General features: G+C 39.2%; 1 protein-coding gene across 4 annotated transcripts in view; it reads right to left on the bottom strand.

The window, feature by feature from the left end:
* The window catches only part of PLCB1 (phospholipase C beta 1), a 468720-nt gene that overhangs the window by 142603 nt on the left and 304552 nt on the right, over positions 1–21565 (bottom strand). For all 4 annotated transcript variants that reach the window (XM_026710475.2, XM_026710474.2, XM_087918907.1 and 1 more), the window contains exons 6-9: positions 19258–19311; positions 17669–17744; positions 3337–3437; positions 1368–1534 (exon numbers count right to left, since the gene is read on the bottom strand). In XM_026710475.2, coding sequence (XP_026566260.1) covers positions 1368–1534; positions 3337–3437; positions 17669–17744; positions 19258–19311 — 398 coding nt within the window. The remainder of the gene's footprint in view (positions 1–1367; positions 1535–3336; positions 3438–17668; positions 17745–19257; positions 19312–21565) is intronic.

Below are 21565 nucleotides of genomic sequence, written 5' to 3'. Positions count from 1 at the left end.
AGGAAGGAAGGAAGGAAGGAAGGAAGGAAGGAAGGAAGGAAGGAAGATCTAAGAACATTCCAAACTTGATAAAGCACTTTTCAGGACTTGAAAAAAATTCAGCCATTTGTTGGGAAGTTAAAATGTTCAGAGAAAAACAAAGATACATGTAAAATCCCATTTTAGTTCTAAAATTAAGACATTTTGGCTCAGTAAGTCTCAAAAACTAAAGTTGAATTAGCCTTTTGTTAATTATCTCCTTTTCAATGATGCTTCCTCTCCCGTATCTAATCAGCCTGTGCCTCCACACTATTGTCATGGAATCGTTTCAAAAGCAAGGAAGCCTGCAAAATACTCTTAATGAAAAAAAAAAAACCAGAATCCTGCATAAATATAACATTATGTTTAAAACGCCAAGCACTTGCAATGCATATGCTTAACTGAATGTAAGCATAGAATCTGGCAGAAAGCCCAGCTTTGGCCAATGAAATGATTACTCATTTCCCTAAAAAAATTCCTTTCCTGGGAGATGATGGAATGCACTTTTATCTGTACAGAAGCCCACTGAGCATAACTACAGATAGTCCTTGATTTATGACCACAGTTGAACCTAAAATTTCCATTGCTAACCAAGGCAGTTATGAAGTGAGTTTTGTCCCGTTTTACAACTCTTCCTTGCCACAGTTGTTAAGCACTCCAATTGTTAAGGGAAGCATGTGCTTGTTAAGCAAATTTGGCTTTTCCCATTGACTTTGCTTGTTGGAAGAAGCTGGGAAGGTTACAAACAGTCACTTGGAGACAGTACAGTTGTCATAAATACACAACAGTTGCCAAGAGTTCTGAATTTTGAACATGTGACCCTTGGGATGCTGGATTGTGATGTGTAAAATGGTCGTTAAGCCACTTTTTTCAGTGCCACTGTAACTTTGAATGGTCACTAAATGAATAGTTGTAAGTCGAGAACTGCCTGTATCACCTTACCAGTACAGAGGAGACTGTACTAAAACCACCACTGGCATTGTCAAGCAGCAGAAATATTTTGCTGCAAGTCAATGATATAAGAATGATTTTCTATATAACCCCTCTCCTACATACAGTATGCTCCCCCCTGCAGTTTTCAAATTCTAGTAAATAAATTACTTATTGTCCTGGTGATTTACATTTACATTGCCCTGAATAATCTACCCTGTGAAGTGAAAAGCAACAGGGAAGTTTAACTTGCTTTGTTCACTCAATGAACATATTTAATCTGTAACTACTGCGAAACCTTAAGCAGGCATGCTAACAATGTCACTGAATATGAACTGCTATGTGCCACAAGGCCTATCTGTCCACTGTAATTCCTTGGAGCCAGAACTGTAATATAGAAGAAAATGACAAATACTGACCTTTCTTTGCCAAACTATTATTGGGTTCATATTTTTCAATCAGTTGTTGAACCTGTTCCTGCTTCAAGAACGGATAGAGAATTTCATTTAACCGTGGGTCTCGCTGCTTGAAGTTTATAAATTCCATCATCTGGTCAACAGTTAGATACGGTCTGCTCTTTGCCCCCCTGATAAAAAGAACCATCAAAACATAAAGAAAAAGAAAAGGTATGTGAGCAAGCATCCTACATATCTCCTTCTGTTATGTTTCCTGGATGAGCTAATACACACGAGAACAAGCTCTTGAATGTGTAGGCTCACACAGATAATAGACTAGCTGTTTGTTTATAGTCTATTTTATTGAGCTTCATGTAACTTCCTCCTCTCTCCCACATTTTACTAACACTGGAAGGGATGGGGAACACTGCCAAGGATGGTGAGTCTATAACTCGAGGACTATCTTTAAGCCTGAAGCTACAATGAATGCAGAGAGGGTTGATAGGCTGAACAGTTACTATTCATTTTACTGGATCTAAAGTAAGTGTTGTTCCTGAGCCTCTGCTTTCACTATCTTGCTTATAGAAGATATAACACAGAACCACAAAAACCATCCCCTTTGTCCCTTTACAATCCGATCAGATTGTAAAAGGAACCAAAAACAAAACAAAAAACACCACAGATCAATTACGTGTTATGATTTCTTTGCTTCTCTAGGGCTCATGGATCCAAGTGAAAGGCACGTATTCATTGGGCGCACGTGAATCTTCCAAAATTTTAATCTTAAAAAGGAACAGGAAATCTCAAGCCAACAAAGCATAAAACTGTTGGTTACCAGTAGAAGCTTTTGAACTTTTTTTTAAAAAAAGCCAGTTTACTATTGAACCAATTTGCTAAGTTAGATTAGACAATAATCAGACAATTTGTTAAAGATGAAAGCATTCCCATAATGATATTTGTTTTTTTTTTCTGTTTGACCCAAACTCAGTGGTTTACTTAGAGCAGCCACTGCCACAAGTTTATACTTCCAAATAGGCCCGCCACTTTTCCTCATATCACCATCATATAGCATCAACACACAGTGTTGCAGAAGCAGCATTTAGCAATATCATTTAAAGAGAGAATAAGAGGGTATTGCTATGGCTAAAATGTCAGAAAACCAGACTGGAAAATCCTATGTAATTCACAATGCATGAAAAAAGAATATGTGTGAAAAAAGCTCTGGCACCAATTTTTAAAAATTGGAGCACTTTTGAGAAGGAAGATACAAAATACAGAACTTGAAGAGAGTGTGGTAGCGGAGAAAAGAATTTAATTATTGGTCCAACCAGAGTTGCTCCATTTTAATTATGTCCTCCTCCGATTTTCTTTCCCTCTTTCCAGATAATTCTAAATATATCCACATTGGTGTCAGTATTCTCTTTCATGCATCTACAGTTAAAGTCCCTCTAAACTCCAAAGGCATGAATATTAAAAACACAAGAAAAGGAATACATTTGATATTCACTTTTAAACTGTTTTGGGTTTTCCATAATATTAGAGTATGAAACAACAGCAGCTCAGCCGTCAACTGAATTTTATATTGAATGCAAGCACTGACAATAGGCACTGTACTACACTGTCCTCTGACTTATTTTTTTGCTATGTTGAACAGATTACCAGAGCATTTACTGCCCAGTGGATACTTCCTGACCACTTAGTTTAACTGGAGTTCAAACTAGTATAGGCCAGAAGATAAATATCATCTGACAGTTACATTCCATTAGGAATATTATATTATTAATGTTCAAGAGATCAACAAAAGTGGCCAACCTTTACAGAGAAACATTGTGGTTCTCAGAACAGCTGATACATTAACATGATAGCCAAAATATCCCAAACCCTGGTTGATCAAAAGATGATGCTAGAACTGGAATAAAGCAATTTTCCATTGGGAAAAATATTATAAGAAATACAGAAGTGAAGAAAAATGTAGGTTTCTATAACTCCTTACAGTTCTAGGAAGATGTGGTCAATTTCAGGCCGAGGACAAAAGTTGCTCAAAAACTCCCTGTATATTTCTGGAGTGAAGTCCTCTTGAGGAATTGAATCATTCTGGAGAGGAATTAAAATACAACATGTAATGATTTCTCAAATTTGTTCTTTTTCAATTGTTCAGTCTTTCTCAAAACTTTCAATTTGCTAAATTTCTTCTAATTTCCATGGCTCCCGTATCTCCTTGGAGCATTGTTGAGTATTTGTTACAGATTGAAAAGCAAAGCCAAAGACTAAACATTTAATCAATCTTGAATTATGGTTACAGACCAGAATTAAAAATTAAAATGTTAAAACAAAACAGAAAAAGACATAATAGTTTATTACAGTAGGTCATCATCACCAATGAGCACCCAAAGTTTGCCTAATTTTACAGACAATATAGCAGAATGTAGCTATATTCAAAGAAACCATATCATACTGATCTAATAGTAACTGCTGTACATAAAAGAGATCAGAATTTCCCAAATATATTGTCAGATAAAGAGTTATAAAATGAGTCCAGGACTCCTTATAGAGGATGTAATATAACCGAACATGAGCTGTGGTTTCAGTGGCCCCTTATCCATTGGGGCACAATCTCCCCCCCCCCCAAAAAAAAAAAATCTGCTGTGGAGACAGCATTACAACATGCTAGGATTAATGCCCTCTGAAATTGGGAAACAGTTAATATAAATGTTTCATTGGTTTGTGAAGCAAGACCTGACTGCTCAATAAAACATTCTTGGATAAAACATGCAAGTCCTGTTGGACTTCCTGATTTTTAATATGCTGTTTAAATGTACTAAACTTATTCTACCAGTGGTTGGAAAAAAGGGGTTGAGAATAAGAATGTAATCCGTATTGCTAAGCAAATAAAACAACCCAGACAACACAATGTTTATTAAGCGCTAACAAAATGTAAACAATGAAAAATTAATAAAACTTTTTTTAAAATATACCAAATGTATGCTTAAACCTCCAAAACGGAGGGTTTTTTTTTTAACCCATGTTGATTTACAATTATCTTCCATAAGGAGGGGGCTCAGACCTGCACTCTATCTTCTTACACCCAGCATCCTTGCTGGATTTCCAGTATGACTTTTTTTTTATTCTTCCAGCAAACAAAGCCAGCATCATATTCTTCCTTGTTTAATGGTTTAATAGATATTTCAAACTACACTTGAATACCTTGAGACTATAGCCTTATCAGAAAAAAATGTAAAATATAATGAAAATTTGATTTAATGGGTCAATTTGAGAAGGGGCTGTCTTTCAGTCTTGAAGAATGCAAGATGGGAAACCTTTAAATCAAAATTTCATAAATGTCAACCCTCAGTCCAGTTTGTTGTCATATAACAATGTAAAGCAAGCAGTTGGAAGTAGAATGTAAATTATATGTGGTGGAATTATTCAAATTTCCAACTTCAAAATTTATTTTCCTACAATTAATAAGGACTGCAGAATGTATTGCTTGTACTGCACTTTTTATTTTCTGTAAAAGTTGAAATAATATAAGGCATTTCCTAGCCGAACCACTGACAACTACAATGATCTAATACATATCAATTTTACAGAAGACAATGTTGAAAAAGCACTACACAATCTAAAATCATCTCTATCTATTGGACCAGGTGGAATATGTGCCTACTTCTTAAAAAAGCTATCCACTGCCATAGCCGAACCTCTAAGCATAATCTTTGAAAAATCCTTCAGGACCAGCTCCTTGCCAAAACTATGGTCACTGGCCACAGTCATCCCCATCTTCAAAAAGGGAGACCCCAGCCTACTTGAAAATTACAGACCAATCTCTTTATGCTGCGTCACCTGTAAAGTCATGGAATCAATTATTAACCAATCCATTATCCTCCACTTAGAGACAAACAACCTACTCTCTAACAAACAATTTGGTTTCAGAAAAAAACTATCCTGTAATCTGCAACTCCTACACTGCAAAAAAGGGTGTTGGTATTTACCTGATATGCCTGTTCTCTGTGAGCTGTGAAGAGCATCCAGTGATGGAAGGTGCTTCAGTCCCTTCTAGGAAGGCTGGGCTTAAACTTGAGGACACTCCTCCTCCTCCACGAGACTCCTCTTTAGCTTCCCCAGTTTTGCGAAGCCAAGGTATTGATACCCTATATGCTTAAGCCTATGTAATAACCCTGGTCGGAACAGACCCCCTACCAGACGGAATAAGAGGGAGGGGCTGGATGCTCTTCACAGCTCACAGAGAATGAGCGTATCAGGCAAGTACCAATGCCCTTTCTCCCACGAGCTGTTCAGAGCATCCAGTGATGGGACATACCAAAGCTTGGCACTGTCCTAAGGGAGGGACTCTGTCTGGGTTTCAGACCTAACTGTCTCTGAAATAACTTGCTGCAAAACTCACCTACCAAATGAAGCCTCAGCAGAAGTAAATATGTCAATTTTATAATTACTAATAAATTAGATGGAGAAGCCCAGGTTGCAGCTCGGCAAATCTCTATTATAGCTTGAGTCGTCCATGCTGCTGTTGTGGCTGCACTCCTGGTGGAGTGAGCGGTAATGCCTTGGGGCACTGGAATCGAATGAGTCATACGACTTAGCAATGGTGGCCCTTAGCCATCTACCTATGGTAGAGAGTGAAACCTTGCGCCCCAGGGTGTTAGGCTGAAAAGCCCACGAAGAGGGCTTCTGTCTTTCTGGAGGGCACCGTGCACTCTATGTAGATGCGTAAGGCTTTTGTTACGTCCAAGCAGTGTCACTGGTGTTTGAGCCTGTGTGATGGACGTGAGCAAAAATTTGGGAGCACCAGCTCTTGAGCTCTATGGAATGCCGAATTAACTTTTGCAATGAAGGAAGGATCTGCTCTGAGAACCAATCTATCCAAATGGAAAATGCAGAGATCTTTGAGCACTGATAATGCAGCTAGTTCGGAGATTCTTTGGGCAGATGTAATTGCTATCAGGAAAACTACTTTGTAGGTTAGAAATCGAATTGTCATGGTCCTTAGTGGCTCGAAGGGACCTGTAGTAAGGGCCAATAGTACCTTATTTAAGTCCCAAGTTGGATATCGGTGCACTATGGGGGGGCCTCAAGTTCTTGGCACCACGCAGAAAACTGAGAATGCGAGGGTGATGAGATATGGAGGTAAGATCATCCCAAGATATGACTGAAGCCAGGGCCGCCACCTGTCTCCGCAGAGTATTGGGTGATAACCCTTTGTTTAGGCCCTCCTGTAAAAATTCTAATAACTGCACTACTGATGGGGAAGTGAGGTCGATCTGAACTTCTGACACCAACGGCAGAAGCTAGACCAGGTGGCCTCATAGATTCGGTTCATCGAAGGACGTCGAACCGACTGAATAGTGTGAATAACTTGGGTAGAAAGGTGTTCATCTCTCAGACGTCGCCCTTCAACTTCCATATGGCTAAGTTTAGCCATTGGGGGTCCGGGTGTAGCACTGGGCCCTGAGACAGCAATATGAATGATGATGGGATCCTCCACGGTGGTACCATCGAGAGGTCCTTCAGTTCTGCGAACCATGCTCGCCTTGGCCAATAAGGACTCATTAATAGCAGGTCCACTTTTTCTTCCAGCAACTTCTTAATCAATTTGGGGATCACAGGGAGGGGAGGAAAGGCGCATAGCAGTCCAGTGGCCCAGTGACATCTGAGGACATTCACGTCCTCCGCTCCTTGCAATGGGTAACGAGAAATGAATCGGAGAAGCTGTGCATTTAGTGGGGAGGCAAACAGGTCCACTACCAGTTGGCCCAACCTCCGAGTAGCCTCCAGAAAGATCTTGGGGTCCAGACGCCACTCTGATTGGTCCAACGTGGCTCTGCTGAGCCAATCCGCTTGTACATTCGCTACTCCACCTTTAGAGAGAGAAGATGGATTTCGGCCCACAGGAATAGTCTTTCTGCTTCCCACATTAGTAGATTGGAATGAGTGCCCCCTTGTTTGTTGATATGGGCCTTTGTAGTTATGTTGTCTGTTAAGACAAGCACATGTTTGCAAAGGAGATGCAGGAGGAAGTGACAAAGTGCCAAGTACACCGCTTTCAGTTCTAGTCAGTTGATATTGTGTGCCTTCTCTGAATCCGTCCAAAGGCCTTGTGCTGTATGTGATTGGAAGTGGGGGCCCCATCCCACTAGACTGGCGTCTGTTGTAACAATCGAGCTGTGTGGATCCTTGAAAGGGCATCCCTTGTTGATTTCGGGTTGTGTCCACCATCATAGAGACCTGAGAACAGTTGATGGAACTTTTATGCAAGTCCTGGCATCGTCTCTCCTGGTGCGTTGGTATGGCAACAGGAACCATTGCAGGGTTCTTGCATATCCCAAGGGATAATAGAAATACAAGAAATCATTTTTTCCGAGCGATTTAGAAATGAGACATAGGTGTACTTTCCTAAGAGTTCTGATCTGTTGAGCCAAATCTCGAATGCTTTCTTGTCTGTCAGGGGAGAGGAAAACTTTGCCTTCCAGGGTATCAATGATGGTGCCAAGGTGAATGAGTCTAGTAGAGAGTGTTAAATGACTTTTTGACCAATTGATTGAGAACCCATGTTGTTGTAGGGTTACAAGTGTAGTTTGAGTGTTTGAATTTGCTTGATTGATGAAAGATGCCAGAATAAGAATGTCATCCAAATAGCATTGAAGTTGGATGGACCTATCTCTGAGTGATGCTGTTAAGGCAGCCAAGACCTTTGTAAAAGTTCTGGGAGCTGAAGCTAGGCCAAATGGGAGAGCAATATATTCGTAAAAGACGTTGTTGTAACAGAAACGAAGGAATTTGAAATGTGAGGGCTTAATTGGGATATGTAAGTAAGCTTCCGTGAGGTCTATGGAGGTAAGGACATCATTTTTTCTGATGCTGAATAAAATGGATTGGAGAGTGGTCATTTTAAATTTTCGGTAAACTAAATATTGGTTTAGACGTTTTAAGTCCAGGACTGCCCTCCATCCCTCTGAACTTTTAGGGACCACGAAGAGGTGCAAATAAAAACCAAGACCTTTTTGATTAGAAAGGACAGGTTGTATGGCCCGGATCTCTAGTTGATGTGCTATGGCTGTGTCCATGAGAAACCCATTTTTTTTCCCCTGCGTCCCTAGAAATTGGGGACTTCATAAAAAAATCCGGGTGGTGGTGGTGGAGCTGAACTCCAGTGCCAGACCAAATCGTACTGTGTTCCTGACCCATGCGTCAGTGGTAGAGGAGTCCCATTGGTCGGCAAACCTTTTTAGGCAACTGCCAATGGGAATCTCGTTGTGGTCGTTACTTGGACCTGCGGAAGGGCCTAGATCCTGTTCCCCGAAATTGTCTCCTAGGATGGAGTCCCCTTCTATATCTGTCCCCAGGTTCAATTCTGTCTGTCTGTTGACTGAATCCAGGCTGTCTTTGAAATCTTGGATAGTAGGGCTGATAGAAGGGGCGAAAGGAACCCCTACGAAAGGGCTGTGGTGATCTGGACTCTGATCAACGAAAAAGAGAGGGAAGAATTCTCTTTTTGGTTCTGGTTTCAATTAGGAGGGGTTCAAGTGCACTGCCAAATAGTTTGCTCTCCGAGAGCTGAGGCAAGGCTTGACATCTGCCTGCCAATGCCTGAGCCAAAGTAACCTTCTAGCTGCAATTTGGGAGGCAATGGCCCTAGAGGAAAATTTAACTATGTTGAAGGTTGCGTCTGCCGAAAACTTGGCAGTGGCAATTAATTTAGCCACATCTTGATGTGCCCTAATGTTTGAGTCTGGAATGGTATCCCTCAGGTGGTGAAAAAGGAGGCGGTTGTGGCCGCTCTGATGGCCCATGCATCCGAGATGTGTGCCCTGCGGAGGGCTAGTTCCACCTTCTTTTCCTCAGGCTTGAGAGCCTCTTCAGCTTCACTTGGGATGGCTGAGGAAGGTGCAAGCGCAATGATATGCTTGCCCACTTCCGGAGTGTTTAAAAATTTAGAGAACTCGGGTGCAAAATAGCGGGATATGAGGCTGCTGCAGCCAATTGTTTTTGCACTAAATTGGAAAATGTGTGGCACAGGGATAACCTCTGCCTCAGTGACTGGTTGAAAGAATATGAGATCTTCTGCTTCCCCTGGAGTATTTGGTGGGGGAGGGGTACCCGTATTGTCCAGCCGTGCGGTGTTCTTGGCCTTAAACAGCAGGAATTTAAATAATTGTGGGAGGAATAATCCTGTAAGGGGAGGTCAGGTGAGAGGCCTTCATCGTCAGACATCCCCCTTTATAACGGATCCACCTGTGACAATACCTGTTCAACGGTGTGTACCGACCCCTCCTCCATTTGATCAATTGGGTCCCCTTGATCTCCTATATCCTGTGTGTATTGAGGGTCTCTGACAGTGGGCAATGATATATCTACTGGGGGGGGGGTGTTACCTGCTGAAGATGTGGATCCATGGTGCCCAGAGATCATTCAGAAAGAGATCCGCAAACTGAAGCTGATGGTGTTCATCTTTCCTGAATAGCCTGTTGGACACCTGATATGCCCTTCTGGATAGCTAGCTCCATCCATGCCCTCATGTTGGCAGGGATTTCCTCCGGAAGTTCCTCCTCTTGTCTGAGACCAGCTGCAGTTGGCGTGAATGTTGCCTCTGGGGCCCTCCTTGGGGAGAGAATATTAGAAAGAGCCTCCTGGGGAGGTTGTATCGATATATTGCTCCTTCTGGATAAATCCAGAGGGACAGTTGGGAGGTTTTGGGCCTGTGAGGTAGAGGGTATGATGAGTGGTGAAGAGGTGGTTTGTACAGCTGCTCATGTACGTTTTTCCACCTGCCTTTCTAATGCCTGATGGCGTCTGCGTGCATCTTTCTCTGCTGCCTTAGAGGTCTTTTGGGGCTCTATCTCGCTTTATCTCTATTTTTAGTAGTTAGTCTAGATCTGGAGTTGTAGTTGCTGGTCATGGTAATGACTTTGATAGATTAGCAATGGAAAGAGGCTATGAAATTAGGTGGCTGGAACACCTAGGGGCCTGCTCCCTTAAGGGGCAGGGGATCCTGGAATAAATAGTTCCCCGATGCCTTTAGCAAACGTGTCTCCTTGTTCTGTTTTGCTTTGTTATCTATATTTTAATAACTTAAAAATTTGTAGAATTTAAGTCAATCAAGTCAATTTTTGAATAAAGTACTTGTAATATCAAATATGGAGACCAGAACACCCCCCTCCAAACCTGGCACCTATTTGAGGGCACAGAGGTCTGTAACTGATAATTAGATCAGTTTAGCTGCACTTATTGCCTGTGGAATCTAGCAGTTCAAGTCCTCTATCATCCAGTGGACTGGTGGCAGGGAGTCCTCCTTCCCAGGTCCCCCCAAAACAGAAACCTTATTAGGTAAACTTGCCTCACAGACAGTAACAATTACTCAACAAATTTAACCACACGGCCTTTAAAATGCTGGCTGCCTCATGGCAAAATGAAAATGAAAGCAGCTATCACCGCCAGGCCTGCTGAAAGCAAAACCGCTCCGCGGGAAGGCGCAGGGGCTAATTCCCTGCCCTGAGGTATTCTACGGAGAAAGCCTCATAATAAAAAGGAAAAAAGGCTGCACTTTTAAATAGAAGCTTCAAACCAAGAAGGGACAGAGCATTTACTCAGTCGGCTGGGAGATCGGAGAGATAAGCCTCCTTATTTAGAAGTTTAAGGCAGCATGTCTCTGAAAGGAGAGGCGTTTAGCCTCAGGGCAGATTGGAAAGATAAGCCTCCCCATTTATGAGGCTTTAGCCTCGGGAGGCTGGAGCGTAAAAACAAACAAACAAACAAACAAACAAACAAACAAACAAAACTGAGCGAAATGACTTTTGGAGGTTCCCAGGGGACAGAAACTATGGTATTACCTGACCTGAGAAATAAATCAGCTAAATCGCCAGTGTTCTGTTCCAACCAGGAAAACAATAACACAACCTGTTTGAAGAAAGGCTGAGCTAAAACTGGGGACACTAAGGAGGAGTCTCGTGGAGAAGGAGGAGTGTCCTCAAGTTTAAGCCCAGCCTTCCTAGAAGGGACTGAAGCACCTTCCATCACTGGATGCTCTGAACAGCTCATGGGAGAACAAATGGTCTACACAACTCGATCAGGGCAAAGCAATAGACGCAATCTACACAGACTTCTGTAAAGCCTTTGATTCAGTGGTACAGGACAAACTACTCCTAAAACTAAAATCTGATGGTATCTCTGGACACTTGCCTAACTGGATAGAGGCATTCCTGTCAAACAGGCAACAAATGGTCAAAATTGGAAGCGTCCTATCAAATTCTGCACCTGTCAACAGTGGTGTCCCCCAAGGCAGTGTTCCAGGACCAACTCTCTTCATACTTTACATAAATGACCTCTGTGATCATATTAAGAGCAACTGCGTTCTCTTTGCCGATGTTGTAAAGCTATTCAACACTCCCAACAATACTGCTACCCTTCAAAAAGACCTCGACTATGTATCAGAATGGTCAAACAAATGGCAACTTCAAACCTCAACAAATAAATGCCCTGTCTTACATATTGGCAAAAAAAATAATAATCAGAAAATAAAATACAGGCTGAATAGTCAAGACCTTGTTGATGATCCAAACTCTGTCAAGGACCTTAGAGTACTCATCTCTAATGATCTAAGTGCTAGAGCCCACTGTAACTACATAGCCAAAAAGGCATTAAGAGTTGTTAACCTAATCCTACGTAGCTTTTTCTCTGGTAATATCACACTACTAACTAGAGCATACAAAACATTTGCTAGACCTTTACTTGAATACAGCTCATCAGTCTGGAACCCGCATTACGTATCTGATATTAATACAGTTGAGAAAGTTCAGAAATATTTCACAAGAAGAGTTCTCCACTCCTCTACTCGTTGCAGAATACCTTATGCCACCAGACTTGAAATTCTAGACCTAGAAAAGCTAGAACTATGCAGCCTTCGGTCCGATCTAAGTATAGTACATAAAATTATATATTGTAATGTCCTACCTGTCAATGAATACTTCAGCTTCAGCCATAACAACACAAGAGCACACAATAGATACAAACTCAAGGTTAACCGCACCAAAATTGATTGCCTACTGTCCCTGTCCTATTGTTTCTTTTTTCTTTTTTATATGAATCCATTTCATGTATTCATAACTATGTTTATACTTATTTTAATATTTTAAAGCTTTGGAGTTTTTGCTGATAATTGGGTGAGGATACATAATTATTTGATTTGTTTATTACTAAAAGATGGGTTATGGAATTAAGAATTCTATATTTGTAAATTAAAGTGGTGAAAAGATTAGGAAATCATTTATACGTGATGAGGGTGGGAAGTGGCTTTCTTAAAAGGGGATTTTTTTTGCATTCTTTTTCTTTTTTCTTTTATCAGTTTATTGTTTTTTTATATAAAAATCTTAATAAAAATATTTTTAAAAAGACTGAGCAGCTTCCATATCTCTAGGGTTCAAATGCTATTCTGATCTAATTAGACTGGAAATATATTTATTATTAATGGATGTTTTATTTCCTCTTTGGGTTTTTATCTGCCACCAGATAGTGAACTCCCTTCCTATTTTTATCATATACTTCCTGCCAATTAACTGCTGTTGTATTGTTTTTCCAAATTTTGTCCACTATCAAAGTAGTTTGAAAAGGTCATCAATCTGAATGAAAGTGACTGAAATTGAAAATCAATTACTCTAAACATTCCAGTGTAAATCAAGAGATCTTTTCTGACAACTGTAAATCTTTACTCATTATTGGTTAATCACAAATCTTTACCATATAAATCTGGGTAATTTAAAATGAATCTGTTTATTTTTTTACAGAAATGCAGTATTTCCCATCTATAACTTTCATTTTTGATGGCTAATAACTACAGTTTTTAAATAATAATTTGGCATTTTAAAAAGGAATTCTAACATGTCTCCTTTTGGAGAAACAGTACATCACATTTCTGTTATCTTATTTCTGTTATTTCCCAAAATAACTGAAAAAAAAAACACATTCATTTAAATATTTGGGTTAAATATAGTGAACCAGATTGCATTTAGTTCATTGATGGCTACAGATGTCCCAAACCAATAAAATCCTTTCAAAAGTCTAACAAAAAATTCTCAAACTATGCATCTTTATGATTCACTTTTATTCAGTAAACCTATTAATCAGCTGTGGATTTTTAAAATATTATCTTTTTAAAGTACATTCTTATTTGCAACTATTTTCCAACACTGTTTATAACATGTACTGGATTTCTTTCATTATTTGATGGTACTTGATGACAGAGTTCTGCAGAATAAAAGAACATGCATTTTGAAAAATTTATTGTTCAAAGACTGTATAAGCATTGTGCATTGCACAACTTTTCAGCCATGATGTATCTCCAATAGCAACTTAAATCACTTTAAAAATGGTCCCTTATTTATCTAGGATTTTTTCAACTATTTTTATGCCTTAGCAGCTATTAAATTAGTGGTTCACTATCACAACCATTTAGCATTTAGTAATTGGGACTATGCTTGAGTTAAGTATTTTTTTTTTGTAAAATTACAAAAAGTTTTAAATATATTAGGTCTTCTCCTGTAAGCTAGTATATCCCCCTTGTATTATTTATTTGTTCAAAACTTTTAACCTTCTTCTCAAGCTCTGTAACTTCTTATCACCGAATTGTGTTAAAAGTTGGTCATGGCTAAAATGATTTATTTCGTTTCATTTGAAGAATTTAATTGCAGTACCTGGCTGTGAAGAATAAAACTGAGCATTTACCTAAACAATTCTAAAAAAAAAAAAAAACTTCTCACCTTAATTTTTTCTGCTGAAGTAAGATATATGTACGAAACTTGTGCCGCTTTCTGGGTTCAGACAAATCTTTATTTTTCCCCCCTATTAAACAGAAGCTGGATACTTCAATCTACAGACATCTGATTGCAAAATTAAGATATGCCATCATTTTTGATGGGAATGTTTGGATTTATATATCGACTATTCTTCAGGAGTGTAAGTAGTTTATGCACCTGCCGTCTTTCATTTTCTCCATATAAATACCTTGTGTAGAAGACTGGTCAGAAACAGAGTACCGATTTCATTCATGTGCATTGTCACTAGAATCTTATATAATATATGTTTTTAATTTTTTAAAGCTTTTAGAATGAAATTTAATGGATTTTTAAAGGATATTTTTATATTCCACCATTTTTTATATACAACTCATGGTTATTAACATATCAATATTTCTTCCCGCTCCTATTTTCCCCATAACTACAAACATGTGAAGTTGAGTTGGGCTGAACGGGCTGAACGGGTTTTCACATGCCTAAGATGGAACTAGAACTCACAGTTTCTTGGTTTCTAGGCCAACTTAACAATTACACCAAACATGTTCCCACTTTAGCTAATTATGTTACATTATTGTTGCGCAATTTGTTGTTGAACTTTTTTGTTCTGATCAATGATGAAATCATTGTACTTTTTTTATTCATCCTGTAAATTGAACAGGCAGGGATCAATTGAACCCGGTCTCCCAAGCCTAGTTTATCTTAACTAGATGATAACCAGTGATTAGAAGAGAGAACTGGACCACAGAGATTTCATGAGAGTAGCTGTTTGCTCTTCTACACATTGAGAAACCATTGGCAGCAGGAAAAGGTCAGGCAAAAGTGAGATTGCCTATAGAAATTGTTTGCTTTTTCTCTTCCCCCAACCTACTTTAAGGAGCAGATAGATTGGAGAGAAAAAGATTTCAAGAGAGTAGTGTAAACTGTTTGTGTAGTATGCCAATGGATCCCAGCCTCAGACTGGCAGTTTGAGATTGCTTTTGATGTATAGAAGAGCAAACAGATTACTCTCTTGAAATCCCTCCCTCTCCAAAATTTCTGCTCTATGAGGGAAGGAGGAGAAGAAGGTCAGGTAACCAAACTTGTACTATCTATAATGGCAATCACATGATTGAGGTATGGTGTGGAGGCAGGAAATGAGCTGTAGTTTTTTTCAGGACCGCTGCAATTTCAAATGGTTGCTGAATGAATGGTCAGTAAATGAGGATGACATGGGACACACTCCAAATTAAAAATGCACATTCTGCTTCTAAGGTCTGAATGTTAACAATGATTACAGACCACTGTGAATAAAGGATGTGATCCATATAACGTTTAGCTTTTTGCACACAGTAATATACTTTAATGGGTTTCTGATTCACAGTTTTTACTCTATTTCTCTAGGACATTCAACAGTTAATTCTTTGCTACTCAGGGAGAGTCATTAACAAATTTTGCTGTAATACACTATGTAATACACTACATTATCAGAAATGTGATGAAAATCGTTATGTAGAAAGTACCGTGAGAGATAACAAAAATAATTAAACTGATGCAAAATTACAGAGTGGATGGGTAAATACTATTTGCTCATGGGAAGCTACTCCTGAAATGTCAAAGTAAATATAAAACGTTTTGATGAAATATACAAAAATGTACCAAACATAGGTCTGGTTTACTTAAATATTGCTGTGTTGAGAGAAATACTAAGATAGAAAAACCAGAGCCATTATTTATTTCTTTGCTTTGTCCAACTACTAGGGTAATATGAACTGGCTATATAAAAGATACTGTTATCAACTTTCTTACTTCTGGTTTTTTGATTTTTTTTAAGAGAGGGCCTTTTCTCCCACAACATCCCAGTGACTGGAAAAATTCCCAGGAGCCAGTAGAAAGATCAAGTAATATTCCACATTTGCCTCCCAGATATTTGCATTTCATATTGGTCTGACTTTCAAAAATAACCTAAAAGCTTCACCTGTGAATTTTTCAAAAAAGGAGGAGGGAGAAAAATACACATCCCATTGATAAATAACTTCATTGGCCACCAAAAATGGGCAGAATGTTGATTTTGAATGAACAAGCCAGAGGCTATCTTGAACTAGAGTATCTGGAATACCACTTGCTGGTTTAATATAAATGTGTCCAATTTCAGCTCTGTAGCTTGTGGGTGACCAGAATAGAAAATCAACTCTACTGGAAGACTAAAGCTGCATCTTATTGAGATAGGCTATAATAACTGAAGCTTGCCAACCTGATGGTGCTTTATTTCCTCCCCAAATTTATCCCAATGAATCAGAGGGAGCCTGCCTGAATTTCTTCTGAATGTTATCTTGCTTCCCAGGACATAATTTTCAGCCCTCTTTGCTTATGTAACACTTCTTGCATATATCTGTCATGGTAATTTCCTTTCCTCTTTATATTATTAAAGCTGCATAATATTTTTCTTGCTGTTGCCCCCCCCTTTTTTTTTTTTGTAGAGTTCTTAACATCCCACATGCATTTTTGTGGCATGTAGGAGGAAAGTTTACTAATCAGATAATCCTCAGTGTCTCTCCCCATCAAAAGGAATCAATGTTGCCTGCAGAAAGAGACTGATGAGACTCTTTTCCATATTGAGTGCTTTTGTCTACTGTCAGCACAGATCAGGATGTATCTGAAGGTATTAATTAAATAACTTTATATTTTTCTTTGCACAAAGATAAATTCCACATTAATTAAACCAAAAGTTGGCAACATATCCTCTATCCTCACAAATCTGCTCACCAGGCTCTCACAATTTCACCCACGCAGGAGTTTCTTCATCTCTTGTTTGTCTATGAGTAATCAGGGTTTATTTTCCTAAGCACTTATTACAATTTCTGTTTCTCTTCAGGTTTTCTCTGGCAAAGTCCTTTTATCATCCCAAGAGAAAGATTTTTTATCATTGTTTCTACTGTTTAACCTTACATCTAAAGATTCACATTGCATTTTTACTTAATTGGTGTTTTATAATACAGTCCTTAAAAAGTTTTGTCAACCAACCTAATTGGAAAGATAGTACATACATCATTTCAGATTCAAGATTTCACTCTCCAAAATGTGTAGGAGAGGAAGTGCAGCTGAGAACCACTTCTAGAGCATTTCATCCTTAGATTCAAATTGAAAACTTTACGTTGTTTGGGAGAAATGTATAACATGATATTCTCTTGCCCTGTTGGAATTTGACAAAATGCTGAATACATTTCTCCAGAAAATCCCTGTTGAGGCTCTGGCATATTTTTCTTTTGCCTACCCCAGTGCTGCTCACTAAAACAGCAGCCAATATCTTTCAGTAAATAAGCTAGCTAAGAGCAGATAGAACAAATTTGCCAAGTCAGAATCCCGTTAGAATACTGAGCGATACGATGCACCTAGAGGCAAGCATATAAACTCATCAGTGCATGATAAATTCTAGAACTGACATACACTAGAACTAACATCAAAGTGGCTGGATTGCTAGGCTGGAAGAGAAGCGGAGGCCAACATTTCTCATTAAAATCAGATGAAGAAAAAGGGTTCAATACTTACTCTAGCAGATGGAAGATTACAAGCTTCCAATGCAGTCTCAACACGCTTTCTGTCAGAGGAGAATAAGCGATAAATGCTGCAAAATAGAAAAAAAGAGAAATGCTCTTCACTAATCCCTCCCATATTCTTGGTTTGCTAGTATCACACTGTCTTAACAGATTACTTCTTTTCTTCCTACCTTCTTTCCCAATACATTTCTGTAGTGGCTATCTCTTTATTCATATACTCAATGGAATCTAAATTTATCAAAGAGTATCATTACTCTCCATCTAACTTTAGAACCAATCCAGACATTATAGAAAAATCAGTTACTCTGCATTATTTTGGACAAGGTGACACAAGCAATGTTAAGTCTCTGAAGCTTAAGATGCACAATTTTTCAAACTGAGTTTTATGTATTAGTAAGATATAATTTGGATGTAGGTAGATGCGTGGATGATCCTGTTAGACTGAATTTGCTAAGAGTTAATTCTTGTCCTTTCAGTTTGGCATGTATCGTTGTGCACATTCCCTTCCCAAACAAGCTCAAATAATATTCTATAACTGGGTTGGAGATTCAGCTGATATTTATGAAGCACAGCTCCTGCCATCACTCACTTTCAACCCATGTTGATAGAATCTTGGGTTCAGCAAATACCTGATTTCCATCCCTACCCTTCGGGCTAAAATGGCTGATATCAATCTAGGACCTACACAGTGCTTTCACATTCATATCTGCCACCAAAATACTAATCTAGGAAACTACTGGGCTGCCATTACCAAATGAACTGAAAGGCCTTGCACATCCAATCTGTATGAAATAAATCTGACTCATTCTTCAACTTTATTTTTATGCACCTCCAACCATGGTCTTTTCTAAACAAAATTTTTGTTCCCACTGTGGTGGTTAATTTAATCCTGAGCTGTACCCTCCCACGTTACAATTGGATAACCTGTATGAGTTGCCAGAGACATTATGTTGCCTAAAGTAAAGGATTAATTCTCCCCATTCCTTCTATTCCACATAGGGAACATCAATCAACAAGTAGTTGACCATACGTCAACATTGGTTATGTCATAATGTATTCAGTTGCACTTAGGGGTAGTGGGCTAATTAATATTGCATTTCAGACTAGCTATATGAGAAACATGTCTCTTCAGTCTGACATCTTGCCACTTATTTTGATCCCTCACAGCAATTATTCTGGTTCAACGTATGCATAATCCATGGGAGGCTTCATACAATTGAATGCTCTTATGTACTTATGTTTCTTTGACAGAACGAAAGTTTTCAGTTGCGCCTTCTTTGTCACATGCATTGCTAACTATCTTGGCATGTCTGCATGTGGTTTGCAGAAAGGGAAAGTGAGTTCTTTTGCATGATAAAACAACCAAAGACACCCCCCGCCCCTATTTACAACCTGAAATTGTATAATCCGGACACAGCTTGACCATCATACCGTTGAAGAGCACCAGCCAATGACGAAATTTCACGGCATGCTTCTATTTTTAAATGGTGCCTAGAAAGTCAGTTTCACAATATGGCAAGACATGCAATGGTATTTTAAAGCTTCCAACCATCCAAACAGTCACAATGGAACCCAACTTACTTCTTCAAAGGGATACGCCCATCTGTCGTGACTTGCAATTTAAGTTTTGTGTATCTAAGGAACAAAATAATGTGCTGGTGAGAAATAATTGCAACCACCATATTGCAACTTGCTCTATCTATTGCTGACCATAAAGCAACCTTGTACTTTGTTCTATTGAAGAAAATTATAACCTCACCAAAACGGTTTTCAAGCAAAACTTAACGCATCTAAACATCAAGAAAATGATCTTTACCTGTAATTACATTTCCAAGTGCACCTCCTCAGGAAATAATTGAGCCCCCCGCCCCAATGACTTAAAACAAAAAGAATTTTGTTCAAACTGGTTTATTTTACACTATTCTTACATGTATCTATTATATGTATATGAATTCTGTATTGTTGTTGTTAGCTATGAAGTTGTATCCGACCCATTGTGATCCCATGGACAACATTCCTCCGGGCCTTCCTGTCCTCTACCATCTTCTGGAGTCCATTTAAACTCACCTAATGCTTCATTTAAACTGACTCCATCCAGCCACTTCATTCTCTGTCATCCCTTCTTCTATTGCCCTCAATCATTCCCAGCATTAGGCTCTTCCTTCCTTCTCACTAGGTAGCCAAAGTATTTGAGTTTCATCTGTATTGTACAGAATACAAATCTGTACATCTGTTCATTAAAAAGACAGGTTACTGATATGGGAAATTGGAAGACCTCATCTATGTAGAGATTGTGCAGGGAATCTTGCAGTGGACAGAAGGGCGATGGCCTTTTTTAGGCGAGTTCCACATTCTTGCATTCAAGCTGCTAATGGGACATTTCTATTCAGTCAGTTCACTTATCAGGGTGGCTTTTAGACCCTCTTTAGCCATGTGAGAAAGTCATTTTTCTTTCATAAGTAGGAATGTAGGGTAAAAACAGAGGGAGAGGTTCAACTGCTTAATTGGAAATAAACTGTGATTTACATAGGGCCCTGTGAAGTTTTGAAGGGATACTTTACTTAAACAGAACAGGGCAGTGGTGTATTAACCATTAAGCAGACTAAGCACATGCTTAGGGCACCAGGCCCAAAGGGGGCAACATAAAGTTGAGAAAGGAAGAAAAAACCAGTAAAGATTTGTAAAAAAAAGGAGGGGGGCACCAAGATTTGTCAGTGTTTAGGGCATTGAGCCTTAATCATTGAGCCTTAATCTGCCACTGAAACAGGCCTATTAATGGTCGCCAGATGACTTCTAGCTAGGTATGTATTGTATTCATGTATGTATTCAATTTTTATAGCCATCCATCTCAGTCAATGACTGGGCTTATAATTAAAAAAATACATACTACAATCAAATACTAAAACATTTTAAAGCAATATAAACAACAGAAATGGCCAAAATAAATATACATAGTACTTGAAAAACTTGGCCAGTTAGAAATATAGCTAGGAAACGGGGTCCTTAACACATTCAGCACTCCAGGCATGGGAACATAGCCAGGTTTTTAGGGTCTTATGAAAGGCTACCAGGGTTGGGGACTATTCTGATCTCCAAAGAGCAGGGACCACTGTGGAATAAGCCTGTGTTCTAGTCACTGCCGACACTCTATGACTGATGGGATCTGCCCATTCTGCTGGATCTGGATGTAGTGCATCCAGAAGCTAAACTGCCTAGTAAGTATTGGTTGAATAATCAGTCGGAGGCAAATATGTCTGCAGTGCTTACCACAATGACCTCTTGGCTGGGTACCACATTCCATGACAGAGCTGCCCCTGCCTGAAGCTCCCTCTACACTGGCCAAAGTTGTTGTAGGCAGGCTGACTTTGCTACATGTTGTAGGCAATTCCAAAGTCACCCATTTTGAAAGCCACTTTGGCCAGTAATGAAAGAGGGGATTGATAAGAGCAAAGGTCTTCAAACTTGGCAAGTTTAAGACTTGTGGACTTCAACTCCCAGAATTCCTGAGTTAACATGACTGGAGGAGGAATTCTGGGAGTTGAAGTCCACAAGTCTTAAAGCTGTCATGTTTGAAGACCTCTGGATAAGAGCCTTTTCTCATAGCACCGATCTGAAGTGGTTGAGGCCCTGCAGATTGTTTCAATTAAATTAAATGTCCTCTTTGCTTTCCCAGATTAAATGATGCCATCTCCACTGCCCCAAAATACTTAATAGAAATGAATCTACATTGTTTCACAAAAGCTAATTAGTGTATACACTCGTGGATAAGCCTATCTATGGATAAACTGAACCCAGTTTTGGGGATGTATTTGAGGATCTAAAATTCTCGGCTTATCCGTGAGTATATCATATACAATAGCTACCCTACACATAATGAATCAAGATGTCA

This window comes from Pseudonaja textilis, chromosome 1 (genome assembly GCF_049901715.1).
Source record: "Pseudonaja textilis isolate UNSWEBS1 chromosome 1, rPseTex1.2, whole genome shotgun sequence".
Classification (NCBI taxonomy): domain Eukaryota; kingdom Metazoa; phylum Chordata; class Lepidosauria; order Squamata; family Elapidae; genus Pseudonaja; species Pseudonaja textilis.
This window is presented reverse-complemented; position numbering and strand designations above follow the sequence as displayed.